Raw genomic sequence first — 17,850 nt, 5'->3', positions numbered from 1 at the left:
GAAAAGTTATAACTTTCTTTAATTGTATGAAGCTTTCTGTTAATGCTTTGATTTTTTTTTATAAATAAACTAGATTAAAAAGTTTGTCGAGACAAACTTTAAGTTGGCTTGAGAAAGCCGGACCAGAGAGTTTGGAAAAGTTTAAGGAAGGAAGGATGGATGGATGGATAGACAGATAGACAGATGGATGGATAGATGGATGGATGGATAGACAGATGGATGGATAGATGGATGGATAGATGGATGGATGGATGGATGGATGGATGGATGGATGGATGGATGGATAGACAGATGGATGGACAGACAGACAGACGGACGGACGGACGGATGGATGGATAGATAGACAGATGGACGGATAGACGGATAGACAGATGGATGGATGGATAGATGGACAGATAGATGGACAGATAGATGGATGGATGGATAGATAGATGGGTAGACAGACAGAAACTTGTCAACTATTCACAGATGAGCTGAAGCTGAGCGGACCTTCATGACGCCCTGCTGAATGAGAGGAGAGGAGTGGTTGACGAGGACGAGAAGAGCCTCGGGCTGGATCAGTTTATCCATCACCTCCTCCAACAGGACGTCCGGCAGCAGAAGCAGAACTCCTCTCAGCAGATCATACAGGCCGCAGCAGATCAGAACCAGACAGTCTTCTGCACTGGACCTGAAACAATCAGAACACACATACCGTAAAACTTCAAATAATAGCCCGGGCTTTTATTTTCCCAAATCGTCGAACTGCACCGGCTTGTATTTGAGACAGGCGTCTATATGAGACCGGCCTTTATAATTTAGTGTTGAGATGTTGTTCATTGAGTGTAAGCCTAGAGTCTCTAATCTCTAAAAATCTCCAAATGCTCCACGTGAAACTGCGGTCTTCCGACCTTTTACTATCGTGTCAATTGATTTTGATTAATATGCGCGAGGGAGAGAGAGCAAGACAGCGCTCGTGTTGTTTGAAGACGTGAGAGTGAGAGTGCGCGCGCGCGGCCGGGGCGTTCTCTCTCTCTCTCTCTCTCTCTCTCTCTCTCTCTCTGCTAGTAACGCGCCCTGTCAAGCGCAGCAGTCCTTCTACTCTACATCACTCGCCGATCAAAAAAGGCTTTGGCGGGACACAAATTTGCTTTTTCGGCCCGCAAAAAGCGGACGATCTGATGGGGTTTAGAAGGTTAAATACAACCCTGAAACTAAAAAACAGACCCGGCCTCTATTTGAGACCGGCCTTTATTTACCCAAACCTGCAGCCACACCAGGCGTGTAAAAGAGACAGGCGTCTATTTGGGACTCGGCTATTATTTGAAGTTTTACGGTATCTGAAACAATCAGAACACACATATCTGAAACGTCAGATCCTCGTCTGTGACTCAGAGCCTAAACAAAAATATGGTTTGTTTGTGGATTGGATCTCGGGATTAAAAGTTGTTAAAGTCCCCCTGTAGTCAATCATTGTATCCCTTAAAATCACCTTTGATCATCAAAATGACATATTGAAACGTTTTTTTCCTTAAAAAAAAAAAAAAAAAAACTTCATGCCTTAAAATATCTTGAATGTAACTCGACACCCTTGCCTCATTTACTATGCGCGGTGCTATGAATATGCAAATGAGCCCCGCCTCCACTCACTCACTCACTCAGCTCAGAGATCCACTGGTTGACGATCACACGTTGATCTGATTGGTTACAAGGTCGTTTGTGACGTCAGAAACACCAGCAATTTCAAACCGTGTTTTTGAGACTGTCTTTGGTTCACTGCAGTTTTAAGCAGAAAATATTCAGCAATGCTGTCGACTTGTGAATCTACACATGGTTTATCTTAAAGCATATTAAAAACACCACATAGACACATAAACAACATTTTTCACAACGGGGGGACTTTAATACATTTAATGAGTTCAACTGATTATAGATGGGATATGTGTTTAGCACAGAAACAGCGATGACGAAGACAGGAGGCAATTACCCAGAAACTGTTTTGTTTTTTAGCACATTAAAGATATGATGCAACTTATAAATGTAGGGTGATATTACAAGTCATTCATCTCCAAAACTCAGTGGCATAAATTAGCATAATTAAAGAGCATTATTCAATCATCACGTGTAATTTAAAAGCACTCCCTGGATATATTACGCGCCTCTATCAATAACTAAATATATCACCAAATATTTGAAAAAAGGCTTCAGAAGAGTTTTCCTCCCTCCCTAGTTCAGTAGTAAGCACACTACCTAGGGACTAGCATTTCTGGGCCTGTCCTATTGTAAAAAATTAAAAAAAAAACATTTGTATACATTTATATACAAAAAAGCATACTTGTTTAAAACAATTTTGCTATGCACTTTGCAGTTTTAGTAGGGTTTTAAACATTTACCTGTACATTTATGCATTTGGCAGATGCTTCTATCTAAAGTTATACACTTTATCTGTTCATGCATTCCCTGGAAATCAAACCCATAACCTTGGCGTTGCTTGCGCCATCCTCTACTGTTTGAGTTAAAGAAATACATATATAAGGGATCTCTATAAATGGCTTTAAGTGACCGACCATGATTTTAGGCATCTGTTATATAAATCATATTATCGAAGGAAATTAATTTGTGATGCATATTTGAATGATCAAAAAAAGAGTGTGGTGGGTTGAGCTGTACATTACAAATCTCACCAGGCTCTCGTCACAAGCACCATACGGCTTTTTCCGGAAATGCCAGTCATGGAAGACATTTGTTAAGACATCTGCTTTAAACATTACAATCCTCATGATAACTTTCGTTAACTTTACATTAAGTAAATCCACTTCACTAGCTAATTACTCCTCAACAGCAAAGCCATAGAGATAGACCTTAGTCTATCTACCTTATGCGCCAGAAAAACAAGCGCGCAGCCGTCTTTAGAATATTGTCTTGAACTTCCGTTTTTGCGGTCGCTCTGTATATTTCCATGGCATCGCTGTCCAGGAGTAATTAGCTTTTGAAGTGGATTTACTTAATGTAAAGTTAACGAAGGTTATCATGAGGCTTGTAATGTTTAAAGCAGATGCCTTAAAAAATGTAAGGAAGATTTTAAAACAAGCCGTTCATTCATAAATACGCAAGATCGCTGTGAAAATACAGACCGGAAGACAAAAGACAACGAGCGCAGCACTGAAAAGGGGCGGGGCTACATAAGGTCTATAAGGGGCTGTTTACACCTGGCCACTTCATGCGTTTTCTGTGATGGGATAGCTATCCGATCGTGAAAAGACCAGGTGTAAATGCCCTCCGAAACGCATTTGAGACGGATTTGAATCCGATCGCTCAAACCACATCAGGAGGAGGTCTGGGCCGCATTACAGACCAAACTGGACAAGTGTAAATGCATCTGGTTGTTGAAACCACATATGTAAATTTTACTCCTCCCAGAAATGCTAAAAGATAAACGTGTGAGAGCGTGTTATAGGCTATATGTCATGTTATAGTCAGATATGATGGTGCTACTGCAGCACGCATCACCTCAGATGAGCAGCTGAGCATCTATTCATCAAGCCAACGTGCAAACTATCGCAGATCAAAGTGAAAGTGAGTCGCAGACGCGTAACACACAATCATCTTCATTTAAAGTAAAGAAACGAAATGATCTTACCAGGGCTGTTGCCGCTCTCTCTTATTGCGGTCTTTGCACTGCAAAAATGCTTTTCTTACTCAGTATTTTTGTCTTGTTTCCAGTCCAAATATCTAAAAATTCTTAAATCAAGATGCATTTAATAAATGAGTAAAATTACAAAATATCATGTCTTGTTTTCCGGGAGAATTAATCCAAATTAAGTGAGTTTTTACTTAAAACAAGCAAAATTATCTGCCAATGGGGTGACAAAAATATTCTTAATTTAAACAGAAACTAGATTATTTTTTATCCCCATTGGCAGATAATTTTACGTGTTGTAAGCAAAAATTTTGACTAATTCCCCCAGAAAACAAGACATAATATCTTGTCATTTTACTCATCTAGTAAATGCATCTTGATTTAAGAATTTTTAGATATTTGGACTGGAAACAAGACAAACATACTAAGTAAGAAAAGCATTTTTGCAGTGTGATTTTGAAATTAGCTGATGATCAATAAAATGCAGCTCATATCTGTTGCTTTCGGTGACGTGAACTCCATTAAATCCGCATATAGCGCGGCGGGAATTGAAGATCGGATTTATATCCGTTTTGCAAAAACACATTTATGTGACCAGGTGTTGTTTTGATAAATCAGATAGCTATCCGATCTGAGGAAACACCTGGAAACGCCAGGTGTAAACAGCCTATAAGTGAGGTCAATGCACACCCTCTATTTAACAGTATTTAAAAGTAATACCTGTCATTACTGGAGTCCGACTTGCTGTGTCTGTCATAACCGGGTGAGTATGTGTAGCTTTCCCAGTCGTCCGGGGGGGCGGCACGGTCAGTCACGGTGGGCCAGCGAGCGATAGTCAGAGAGCCGTTCTGTGCGGGGAACGCCAAGCCCAGACTGGCCAGGTTACTGTGGCTCCTCTGGAAGGACTGTATTCCCTTCAGGCTGTCGGGTCGGCGTGGCGCTTCCTCGCTGGTCCAATCGAAATGGTCCTCTGAGTCCACCGGGCTTTCGGCTGGCCCATCATGCTCCTCTTCTACACTAATAGAGGGCGTTCGGTTTCCCACGATGCTTCCCTCCTCATCAACACCCGCAATCTGAGAATCACAAATGGTTTTTGCAGACTCGCAGCTGCTGAGAAGCTGCTCGTCTACGCCCCGCTTCAGGGTCTCTGTGCTGCCCAGGGCATGCTGGGTAATTAGGGACGTCCCATCTTCAGGCTCGGTGGTCCCGGTCACACTCCCGTGAGCCAGACGGGGTGTCAGGGCTGGAGAAGCGTGAGGAGAGGGATGTGTGTTAGGAGGCCGTAGAGACAGATCTTCATCTCCATGATTGGGGGAAGAAGTGTGGCGAACTGTGGGGCAAAAAAACACATAATTTAGTCAAGTAAAGTCACTTTCATTTATACAGCGCTTTTACTAATATAGATCGTTTTAAAGCAGCTTTACAGTGATAATTGGAAATTAAAGTAAAAGATTGTTTTGGCTTTACAGCAGCTCTAGAATAAAGTTATTGTCCAGCTAAAGTTAGTTTTTGATAAATTCACTTCCATTGCAAAGATCTTTAGTTATTAACTTAGGGTGTTATTATCCCACAAGTGTTGGGTGATATGCTCCATTTTAATATCGTTCTATCATCATCCTGTGAGATCGTGAGGGGGGCAGGGCTTACTTATTTGATTATTAACTTGCTTATTTACTCATTAATTTGCTTGTTTTATTACTTCGGTTTAAATATGAGAATCTTTTTCTATTTTGCTAGCAAATGTGGAGTGTTTATAGGCTAAATCAGGTTATTTCCCGGTATAGTGAGGTACATTTTTTTTTTGTATCTGACTCAGAGTATTTCAGCATGTCAGCGGGAAATTTACGGACACACATTATCCTCTCACAAATACACTTTTTTTTTTTTTTTTACCTCACCGGGAAATAACCTGATTTAGCCTATAAACACTCCACCTTTGCTAGCAAAATAGAAAAAGATTCTCTGTCCCGCTTCTAACAAAGTGATATCAAGGTTTTTATAAACATTAACATCATAATTTTCTTTAAAGCTGCTTTGAAACAATGTGTATTATGAAAGTGCAATACAAATAAATTTGACTTTGACTTGACAGAGGCAGGTTTGTGCTGTAATTGATTTTGTATTTGTCAAAGGTCATGTGTTTCAAACTTTATAAGACGCAGAAGTGCCATACAGCCAGATAGGGACATTTTTAGTTGAATAATGCTTGACCAAATGAGTGAATGGAGTGGATATTTTTCAGATTTTGACCTTCTCATGAATAACTGCATTAATGATTATTAGTCTGCTGGTTTAATGTGTCTGGAGGAGGCGCTGACCTCTGGGCTTGGGGGAAGTGGGCGGCAGTGACGCGTTCCCATCAGTGGGCATTTCGGTGGAGATGGTGGGAGAGAGTGAAACCACAGAGCTGCAGGCTGACTTCCCTCCACTGCTCGAGTGTCGCAGGAACATCATGGACTGAACCTTCTCCTGGTACATCTTACCATCTGATGCCACAACAAGAAAACAAGCATGAACTAAAATGTTCTTGTTTACTAGGGTTTCTACACTGGAAGCGCAACACCTCAGAATGATTACTGATGAGCTGTAAGTTATATATATGGTTAGAAACAACATCTGATTTAAATTAGAACGCCAGACATTATGTTTCTGGTGTCTGGCCTACTTTTATATAATTTAAATATATATATATATATATAATATAATATATGTGGGTGCATTGTGTATAATTATTTTATATATATAAATACACACACATGCTTGTATGTATTTAAGAAATATTTTCATGTATAAACTGTATATAGATTTATATATAATTTATATTATATATACCGGTAAATATAAATATTTTATATATAAATTATATTTTTTTCTTAAATATACATGCATGTGTGTGTATTTATATATATACAAAATAATTATACACAATGCACCCACATAAATTATGTAAAAAAAACTTTTATTTTGGATGTGATTAATCGTGATTAATCATTTGACAGCCCTAATATATATATATATAAAAAATGCAATCATGAAGTGGTTCGGACATGATGCAATGGATGACTTAGACAGCTTTACTAACTATAATGGAAACATCTTACTTTTTAGTTTTAGTTAATCACTTGCATTTAGTTAAGTCACTTATATCTTATATATCCCACGTAGACATGGTGTAAGTTTTGTTCAATAACAATTTTCAGACAAAGTAAAATTAAGGGGTAAAAAAAGAGGTGACCCAAAAATTATATTTCTGCCATAATTTTCTCATCTTCTCATATAAAACCTGCATTTTTTCTTCATCTTCTTCTGTGAATCAAAAAACGTTTGGCTAATCATTGTCTTTTGTTTTTTAGTTTCATTAAATAAATTGAGTCATAAGGCATGATGGTTTGAAAATGTAGACAGAATGATCCTCTTTAGTGCACTTTTCCTTTAGTGAGTATGACTCCATCAGATACTGGTTTCAAAAATGTTTGCTTACCGATGTGCAGAGAGAAGTAGAAGCTGGTGGGTGTGTGGCACACGTAAGTGTTGGTGGGGGGGTGAACGGCCAACAGGAAGTTATAGACCAGCTGGAGCAGGTCTAGGTCTGGAGGCGAACCCAAAACCTCCTGGATGATTTTGACAAACGAGAGGCAGACCTCCTGAGGGATGGAGGTCAGGTACTCATCCCGATGCTCCTATGAGAACAATCATGATGATGTTACAAAACAACACACATGCTGAACTATGATTGGTCTTCTTTCTCATATCAATTGCATACTGGATAGCGATTGGTTGTTTCTTTAATGATATTTCACCATAGGTTGATTTTAATGATGCACCCAAATTAATTTTTACAGAAACACGAAATTCAAGTTTTTAATCAGCTTAAAATCGAAACTGAAAATAACGTTTATTTTATAATCAGTTAACTAATCAAAATCAATTAATAATCAATCAACACTCAAAAAAAATGAATTTATAAAATATTAAGTTATTTTATCTAGCTAACTAACGAGTCTATGGATATTAAAGACAACTGTTACCTTATGCCATATTGTTTACAACCTTTTTTTATTGATGTCTTTCCGCAGTTGAAACTCTGATTGAGTGATTACTTGAGACATGTACATGTCAGTAAATCATACTGTTTATTTCAACAAACCTCTGTTAATTCATGTTTATTTCATGCTGTATCTAGTAGGGGTGTCGAAATTAATCGTTTCTACGATGCATCGCGATGCAGACGAGGACAATTCTGTATCAGTTCAGTAATAGACCATAACCGATTATAGTGTACTGACGCTTTTCTGACGTCATTTGTCACGTGTGTGCATGCTCCAACTACTTTAAAAGCCTACATCTGAGCACATTTCGGCTTTTATGAACAACCTGATAAGCACGACCTGGAGAAGACACGCGCTCTGTGCGCTCATGTCACGCACAAATAGAATATGCAGGAGGTAATACCACTAACTTGATAAACCACATTAGCCGTTTTAACGCCTGGCATAGTCTGACTGCTTTAGAGTGAGCGGATGAGCGCAACGTCACACAAATACGCAGCCAAATACAAATCATCCACCCGCCCCAATAATTTTCTCTGATTTAAGTATCCGCACCCGATGGTCAAATTATAATTATTCTGTTTTGTTGTTACGCGTGATTATAAATGGATGATCGTCACCTTCAACAGCGGACTCGGCGACGGTTGATGCGCGCATTAGGGTTGTGCCGATAGACGATATCATCGTCCATCGTGATGGCTGACAGACATCACGATGTTAAGCCAGCATCGCGATCCCCCCCCCTCCCATAGTGACACGTCACGCTTTGCACGTGATTCACCACAGCCAAAATAGCGCTGTATGACAAATGTAACGTTAGCACTTTTATTTCTAAATATTAACAAACCTGGTTACATACCATGTCATCAAATCTTCTATTCCGATTCTCAAATGCGTGTAAGTGAGTTTGTTTTGTCGTTTAAAAACCTTTATAAATGATTTTGATCTGTAATGTGAGATTTCTGTCTGTTGGGTTTATTACAGCACGTGAATTCATCAGTTTCTCCCGAAATACATGGCCGGTGAAGAATAGAGTTAACTTTATAGTTACTTACACTGTGTGTCTGATATGAATAAAATCCGTTGGCAAATATATTTGAATGGGTTGTTATTGCTGCTTCCATAGACACCATTGTGTATTTTACAAACTATAAATGTATTGTTTTGCTATAAATTATAAGTATTTAAATGTCTGAAACCTAAAATAAACATTATGTGGTTAAAAACACTGAATAGTTCTGATATATGACAAGCGTTGAGCGCGTCCATCTCTGGCTCAGCGCCAGCCACAGCGCGAAAGCACGCAGTTTGAATCTGGCAGTTCTGTCACTGTACATTCGCTCCTCAGTGCTCAGCTGCTGCAGAGCGTGCCGAAATCAAAATTGCTGATGAGATGTAGAGAAAAATATCTCCGCGTTGTGCCTACGCCCCTTAGCTGTTCTAAATCCACTATAAAACACGGCTTTGCCAGGCTTACTGCTTAAGTGAAAAATTAGAATGTTAGCCCCGCCCCTCCTCCTGATATCATCGTCCATCGCGATGTTTCACTGTACACATCGTCTGATGCCAAATTGGTAGACATCGCACAACCCTAGCGCGCATCTCTAATGCTAACATTATACACTGATGAATGAGCGCTGCTTTTAAATGAACATTAAATTTAAATGAACTTAAACTGGAATGTCACTGTTTCTGTCACTGCGACTTCCCAGACAGGCGAACACGCACACACACACACACGCGCGCGCGCGCGCACACATCACTTTTGAAGTAAAATTGAAAATTGAGGATCTGGTGCATCGTAATGCATCGTGATATCGAATTGAACTGAATCGATGACATGATAATCATAATCGAACCGAACCGTGAGACCAGTGTAGGTTCACACCCCTAGTATCTAGTGGTAAAGAGGAAGAGATGATCGTTCTCATGCCGCTTGAACTGAGGCGCTACAGAGATCGGTCACCACATCAAAGAGCGTCAAAATTACATTTATTGTTTGAATTTCATTATGAAATTGAGAGAATTTGAAAGTTGAAACTCTCTTAGTAGGTAGGCGTGCCAAAACTTTTTTTTTCTTCTTTTTTTTTGCAGAAACTGAAAATGTATTTCCGGTTGCCGAAATTTCAGTGCATCACTATTTGATTCTCATAGACATCCGACAGAAAGCGAGCCAAACCACATTTCAAAGACTACAATCTAAACTTATAGCGCTTTTCCACTACACAGTACCAGCTCGCCTCGGCTCGGCTCGCCTCGCCTTTGTTTGGTTTTCCACTGTGTAAAAGTTGTACCTGTACCTGCTTTCGGGTACTTTTTTTCGTACCACCTCCGGCTAGGTTCTAAGCGAGCTGAGGCGAGCTAAGGCGATACTAAAATGTGACGTGAAAACAATGCCGACTGCTGATTGGTCACAGAGAATCTGCGTCATCATTGCACGCGCCAGATGGAGTATCCAGAATAACCCCGCCATTTTTAAATAGTTTGGCCAGAGATAGTTACTAAACTTACTACTATTATTATGGCAACTCGGAAGAATACGCCGTGGTCAAACGAGGAGGTGCAGACATTCCTTTGTTTGGTTGCCGAAGAGAGGATCCAGCGAGAGCTTGATGGGGCAACGAGGAACGAAAGGCGTTGCTATGACGACCGGGTACTATTTGTGGCGGTACTTTCTGCAATGGAAAACGGAGCGAAAAGCGAGCCGAGTCAAGGCGAGTCGAGTTGAGTCGAGCTGGTACTGGTAATGGAAAAGCGCCATTACTTGACCTCCATTAACCTCACGTGTCTGTCCGTGTTGTAAACGTCTCACCTGAAGCACCTGGCAGGCGAGTAGGAAGCGATGAACCACCTGGGCCTTTAGAAGCTGCCGAATGTTGAACATCTGCTGAGGATGACGCACTCGGATGAGGATCTCTAAAGCAGCCAACAGCGTCTCCCACACGCCACACTATTAGACACACACACACACAAACACAGCCATTATAATTAGCTCTATATAAAAACAGCCAAACTCTATGGTATGCTCTCATTTAGATGTAAGTGTGAACCTGAGCTTTGGCCCATATCTTCCAGTCCAGCAGTATTTCAGAAAGCAGTCTGAGATCTTGCACCACCACAGTGGATTCAGCATCCAGATGAAACTGGCCGTCTTCTCCAATCGTCAGGATCGACCCGCTACAGCAGCCGTCCAACAATGTCTATCACACCACATGCAAACACACATTTGCAAAATCAAAATCCAGGTATACTGAGAATATAGTGAGAGAGGGACAAAACAGTCTCAATGTCAGTCTGCATTAACAGTGTGAACCAGCAGGGTGCGCTGTGCTGTACAACAGTGATCTGGCACTTCATTTACATTTTTTTTTACATCTTTAACTTGTCTTGAAAAAGGCAAACAAGTGACTAAATGGGACTACAGAGGTTTTCTGGGACATTAAACGTCACGCCGAATATGTAAACTCGGTAGTCGCTTTCACAGCCTCGTTGTGTTTATAATCACTACACAACTATTCTAATTCAAATCAGTGCAAATGATTTTAATTCTAACTTTCAGGGAAATTGTTCTTCTGAAAGAGTTGACAAGGCATTTACTTCTTACTTCTGCCGATTGTATTTAGACTTTCTAATTCATAAAAGTTCAAGAATATGAACAAAATGTGTAAGAATCATAAACTTTTGTTGGCCACAGATTATTTTCTGCAATAATGCAAAAGCCAATAGAAAATCCTATTGGGTTTTTGTCGAGGGAACCAGGGTAATGCAAACTACATCACTGAGGGCTCTATAGTTAAACTATACCTTGATATTTTTAAGGCTTTTTATTATATTTAATATGCATCTTGATATTTATGTATTTTATTAATTAGAGGAACCATTATTTTTTAACTACACAGCCATCTTTAGGAAACTTTATGACCAAATAAGAATTTAAATATTTAGATTTTCACAAGTCTGCTTAATTTTATAATGACCAGCAATTTAATTATTTATGGAAAAAAAGTATCTACATCTGATATGCTTAAACTCACCTTCAGAATGTGGTATCCCACAATGCACTTGGGCTTGATGAGAACCTGGTGAATCATGGAATAACCGTGGTAACACTTCATCTCATGGGTGCGATGCTGATGGTTTTTAACCAGAGACAGAAGAAGCTGCAGCGCCAGAGCTTGAGTTTTCTCACAGTCGCTCAACTCCACCACCTACAACACAACAACCAATGACAGAAGACAGAGAAAGAGAGGCATGAAATGTGATTCAGATGTTCCTGGTACTAAAATCACTGTAACGCATCATATAATGAAAGTGAGGCGAGTTGTAAATGTGTTTTCATGTTGATATTCTGGGTCACAGTGTTAAAATGTGAGATGATTATTAGTGACGGCTGCTCCAAAGTTACTAAACGACCTAAATAAACTAGATCCATCTGCACTAAATTCTTTAATGAATATCAGTTATTTGGCATCATACCAAGACTGAGCATCTGTTGCTATTTTAATTAGCACTGCTCCTCAATTATTTTGGTCTCATTCAGCATGGTTCACACATTGGGTGTTGTTGATCAACATTTATGGTTTAGATAATGTCAAAAATGTTCTTACAATTAGGCAATAAACGCAATATATCTACAGAGATTTTGCAAATATACCGTGTATAATTTCAAAGCAAAATGAAGCAGCTTTGTAAATATCCCAGTTGTTTTAATGTGATCATTTGAGTATTAAGTTAATATACAATAACATTATACATTATTATTGGAATTTCAAATTTCAAAATTGCGAAATGTCATTTATTCCTGTGATCAAAGCTGAATTTTCAGCATCATTACTCCAGTCTTCAGTGTCACATGATCCTTCAGAAATCATGCTGTGTAGAAACCGTGATCATTTTATTTTTCAGGATTCCTTGATGAACAGAAAGTTTAAAAAACTGCCTTTATTTGAAATATAATCTTTTGTAACATTACAAGTTTCTTTACGGTCACCTTTCACCATTTAATGCATCCTTGCAGAGTAAAAGTATTAATGTCTTTAATATACAATAAGGTAAAGTTTGGGATAAGTACGATTAAGTTTAAAAACAGTAATATTTGCTTTTGTGTTAGTATTTTAGTTGTCATGTCAGACTGATAGGAAATGAGAGACATAAAGAATGAGAGAAACACAAAGCGAGGCTTTGAGGTGACATTCGAGAGACGTCAGAAGGATAATGTGAAGGAACACAGTGTACATTTGAACGTCCTGGGCCAGAACATGCTGACCAAAAATCCAATTTGGTCCCTCTGAGTGAAAGAAACAACGTATAATCAGATTACCAACAAAAAATGTGCATTGGAATATGAAGGAAACACTGAAGATCCCTTCCCTAGAAACTTTGAAGCTTAATATCCAGATGTACCTCAGCCTCTCAAAATGATTGCTTCAATTAAAAAGCACAACAAACAGTTTTCAGAGCTTTTGTGAATCAACATCTGGTCAAAATACCTAATTTTTAATACCAGTTTGTGTGCAGTAAACAGAAGCGCAGTGACATAAGAACTCATTCCATTCATTCCTGGTCTCTACTAGTGACATACGCAAACAAACACATACCCGTGCAAACAAGAAGACAAAAGAGCCGGTGCCACCGATCTTGTGCAGGGCGCTGTGTAGGCCGAGAGCCCTGCAGGGCATCATGGTCTTGAGGAAAGGAGGCTCCAGGATGGGGCTCTGGACCTCTTTGGCACTGAAGGGCCGCTGGGAAACCACCGCTGACTTGGCCTGGCCCTTCATACGGATCACTGGCTCATATATGGTGTACAGAGACGGTGTGCTGGGGGCATAAACTACAGCTAAACTCTCCTGTAAAAACACAAATGCACATATGTTGAGATAAAAGAAGATCCACAGGTAAACAGTTCCTCAAGACAGTATTTTTTTTGCACTTAAAAAAAAACAGAGTTCAATGCAGCATGTTGTTGTGATTTGCTTGACTACAGTAATTAATTTTCATTTTTGCCTATATGTTCAAGAAACTGTTTAGAGCTTTAAAGGGTTAATGTTTTTCTTTTGATTTTGAGGTGATACATCACTTGGGACATATTATTGAAAGGTTTCATTAGACAAATTTGTACAATACTTTATATTAGCAATATATATTTTTAGAGAAGATCTGAAAAAAGAAGCCAATTCATCCATGAGAAATGAAGGTTAAGTGACTCTGATAGCAGTAGGGCTGTGCCGGTAAACTAGACAACTGCATCACAGCACCGGCGGTGGTCCGCAAAACACATTTTATTGTACCTGAATGCTGTTTTACATGAATGTTATGACACGAGTGAAGCACAGACGAAAAAAATAATAGGTTATAGCAATTAAAATGTTACATTGCAGCCATGGAAACATTTGGATTCATGCCAAATGAGAGAGGTACGTCACGTGAGCCCATACTGTAAATTTAAGCTTTGTCGGCTTTGTATAATGTTTTGCGATCTGGTCATCCGATTATCAGCGAATTTAACAATATTACATTGGACATGCATTTGTGTTTTTCCATTGGACATGGAATATCTTGTTTCTTTTCCCAAATCTTAACACACATCTCACCCATTTTCACAGGGGATTATAAACGTTTCTTCCTTTGGTTCGCTTTAAATTAGTCCTACAGCGTTTTATCTACTTTACCACAGTAAAAATGCAAATATAATAGGCCTAATACCCTTTTACTTGCACATCAAATTCTATTCAACACAGTTTGTGCTTGTTATTATGATAAGGCACGTCAAGTTTAGTTGTATAGCGCTTACGCTTGGGATTTTAGTTTAGCTTTCTCTGGCAGCACTAAATCAAACATAGCCTAAATATCTTGACACTGCGAAAGATATTCACTCTTCAGACCTTTTACAACAAGTGTCAGTTGCTTGAAACATCAGGAGAAAACAGGAAGATATTAGAAACGAGAATGACTTCGGAAGAGAGAGTAGGCTATATGACGCATCTTTGTCGGGAAATATAAAACTTTTTTTAAAAAATAATATAACTTTCGTATATTATTTAGGTTACCAATATTTACTGATATTTATTTCAATGTTTTACAGGCTGTAGTGTAGTGTTTCACTGACGGAAGTGCTAAAATAAACACGCGCGCAGCAGTAATTGCCGTGCATGTAAAGCATTAGCATATGAACACTTGGAACAGCATGTAAAATCACTGCTAATTAAGATGTCAGTGGGTAAAACTGCACAGAAAAAGCACTTAAGCAAGCAGGAAATTAGTATGTGCAAATGGACAAATAATGCTGAGGGAGATGAACAAGCCGCTGTCAGATACATTTGCATAAAAGCCTTCTGGTGGAGACATTCGAAAAAAACATTTCATATTCATAGGCTTACAATAAGAGGTGTGATGTCAACGTCTGTATTCCTCATGAGGAGTTCTCGTATCTGCTCACACTGAAGACCCTCCTGTGTCACGTACTTGGACAGTGTCTCCTGGGGCTTGCCGTACTTGCAGGGCATGATGGAGGTGAGGTCAGGACCGCTGGCATACAGGTAAAACGCCTCCGCAGTGTCAATTCTGGAGCCTAAAACAAGCAATAACCAGTTTACTACTTCTTTGCTGAACTCCCAGCATGCATTTTTAATGTAGGTAGAAAGATATAGGTAGGCAAATATCACTGCATATTAAAGGGTGGAACGGTACATGTATTCATATTGAACCGAAACGGTAAGGGTGTCACGGTTCGGGGCACGAATTTACACGGAGAATACACAGTATAAAAATAAATAAAACCCTAAATAGCGATATATTTCGCTCTATTCGCGTTTGGTGTGAACGCAGCATATAATGAACAGGCTGCGATGTCAAGATTGCAATGCTGGAGTGTGTGTGTGTGTGTGTGTGTGTGTGTGTGTGTGTGTGTGTGTACGCGCGTGAGAGAGAGAGGCGCGATCGAACTCTGTGTGTGTGTGTGTGTGAGTGAGAGAGAGACGCAGGCGCGACCGAACTGTGTGTGCGAGTGTGAGAGAGAGAGGCGCGGGCGCGATCGAACTGTGTGTGTGTGTTAGGGATGGTAAGATTCACCGATTCGCATCGGTGCATCGGCATAAAAGCTAACGATGCGATGCATCGATTTAAATAAGTGTGCATCGGATACAAGTTGGCATTTGTATCGTGATGCATCGTTTCTAACATCTGCATCGGTAAAAAACTATTTATTCATATATAATTATTAGTAGATGCGCTATACTTTTACTATTTAGAAAGTGATCATTTGTGACCAATATTTTATTATGTAACTCCTGCGTTCACTTCACACCGAACGCAAACGTCTGTAGCGAGTGATTTCCATGTTAAGTCAATGTAAAGACGCGTTGACGCGGGTCTGGAGGTTCTGCGGCGCGAGATGTGTTTAGCGCGGTGCGATGGACACGATTTCACCTCATTCGCGCGTCCAGGTCAACTTGATTGATTTCTCCTTTCTGAACTGTTGCTCAATCAAGTTCCCTCATCACGACTGCTGCAGCTGCTACGTGAATATGACGTATCACAACACTACGGAGTGCGAGGCGTGTCCTGAGTCACCTACCTTTAAACCTTAAAGTAGGACATTTGAGTTAATCTGGTTTACAGCAGCCAATAATAGTTTTTCATTTTAAAAAAAAATTTTTTTTACATTTGAATACAGTTATGAAAGACCTGTTTGTGAAAGGTTTTTTTATTTTTGTAATTGTTTATGTTAAAACAGCACCTGCTTTTATTTAATCTTTTGGTTTTGTAAAAAAAGATGAAAGAACCATGCGTTAAAAGTCAGATGGCACTTAAGCTACTTTATGATTTGCTGTATGTCTGAATAAAAGAAATAAAAGTTAACTATCTATACCATATTGAATTGCATTATATTTTTCTCCATTGCATCATATTACATTGAATCGCATCGCGTTGAATCGAATCGAAATCGGATCGCACCGCATCGTAATAGTAGTGCATCGCATCGGTAGCTGCTTATATGTATCTTTAATGTATCGCATCGTTGGCTATGCATCGAGATGCGTATCGCATCGGCCTCAGCTATGGAGATGCACATCCCTAGTGTGTGTGTGTGTGTGAGTGTGAGTTAGGCGCGTGCGCGATCGAACAGTGGAAACATAAAAACATACTCCGTCATTTTGTTCATTCAGGACATCATTCAAACTGCAACCCCATTTCAAAACAGTCTGAGGGTCCCATCTTTTGGACATTCATCATATCGCATTGGTTTTCATTTCTTGTCCTCGGAGCGCTAATCTGTTTATTTTTAAGTTACACATTCTACATTGATTAAAAAAGAAAATCAAATGTGTTTATAATGGTAGTATTATTTTATATGGAAATAAATTATTTATAATTCAGATGAGAATAAAGTTAGGGTTAATTAAAATTAAGGAAAACAAATATATTGATCTGAAATATATATATATATATAATCAATTTTAAATTCATTCAGGTACAATTACCAAACATGTCACAAGGTCTATTTGTATTTTTATTCATTTAATTAATAAACTAATTATATAAAACTATTGTCAGTGCACTACAAATAAACTGGTTCTATGCCTTTATTTAATAAAAACTTATTTAAAAAATAGAAGGCTTAAGACATTTATAAAAATGCCTTCTGCATTTTTGTTTTGCTTTTCACTCCATTGTACCGAACCGTGATGTCTGAACCGAGGTATGAACCGAACCGTGACTTCTGTGTACCGTTCCAACCCTACTGCATATTTGTGCATATTAATTAAATTATTAAATATTCTTTTGTGTTATTTCATGAAAACACGCCTGGATTAATTTAATTGTCCAAGTAATTTTAGAGCTAATAAATAAGTAAAAAAAAAAAAAAAAAAAAAAAAGCTAACACTTTGCATTAATGCTTAAATTGTTAACTGATGTTACAACATTAGTTAACATGAACTAACAATGAACAATAACAGTTTTTATTAGTCTTAGTTAATGTTAATTTCAACATTTATTAATACATTTTTAAACTTAAAAGTTGTATCTGTTAACATTAGTTTAATGCACTGTGAACAAACAATGAACAATTTTATTTCTATTATCGGTAACACTTTACAATAAGGTCTATTAGTTAATGTTAATTAATGCATTAAGTAACGTTAACTAATGAGCAATACATTTGTTACAGTATTTATCAATCTT

The 17,850-nt window shown here is 38.7% G+C and overlaps 1 protein-coding gene across 3 annotated transcripts in view; it reads right to left on the bottom strand.

Moving 5' to 3' along the window:
* The window catches only part of lyst (lysosomal trafficking regulator), a 167,023-nt gene that overhangs the window by 65,330 nt on the left and 83,843 nt on the right, over positions 1 to 17,850 (bottom strand). For all 3 annotated transcript variants that reach the window (XM_056232662.1, XM_056232663.1, XM_056232664.1), the window contains 9 exons: positions 15,045 to 15,235; positions 13,266 to 13,514; positions 11,703 to 11,876; positions 10,719 to 10,868; positions 10,481 to 10,618; positions 7,101 to 7,299; positions 5,938 to 6,105; positions 4,340 to 4,949; positions 490 to 670 (listed from right to left, as the gene is read on the bottom strand). In XM_056232662.1, coding sequence (XP_056088637.1) covers positions 490 to 670; positions 4,340 to 4,949; positions 5,938 to 6,105; positions 7,101 to 7,299; positions 10,481 to 10,618; positions 10,719 to 10,868; positions 11,703 to 11,876; positions 13,266 to 13,514; positions 15,045 to 15,235 — 2,060 coding nt within the window. The remainder of the gene's footprint in view (positions 1 to 489; positions 671 to 4,339; positions 4,950 to 5,937; positions 6,106 to 7,100; positions 7,300 to 10,480; positions 10,619 to 10,718; positions 10,869 to 11,702; positions 11,877 to 13,265; positions 13,515 to 15,044; positions 15,236 to 17,850) is intronic.

This window comes from Rhinichthys klamathensis, unplaced genomic scaffold, assembly GCF_029890125.1.
Source record: "Rhinichthys klamathensis goyatoka isolate OS25496 unplaced genomic scaffold, OSU_Roscu_1.1 h1tg000352l_1, whole genome shotgun sequence".
Taxonomy (NCBI): Eukaryota; Metazoa; Chordata; class Actinopteri; order Cypriniformes; family Leuciscidae; genus Rhinichthys; species Rhinichthys klamathensis.
The sequence above is the reverse complement of the archived record's forward strand: the minus strand, read 5'-3'. Positions and strand labels throughout refer to the sequence as shown.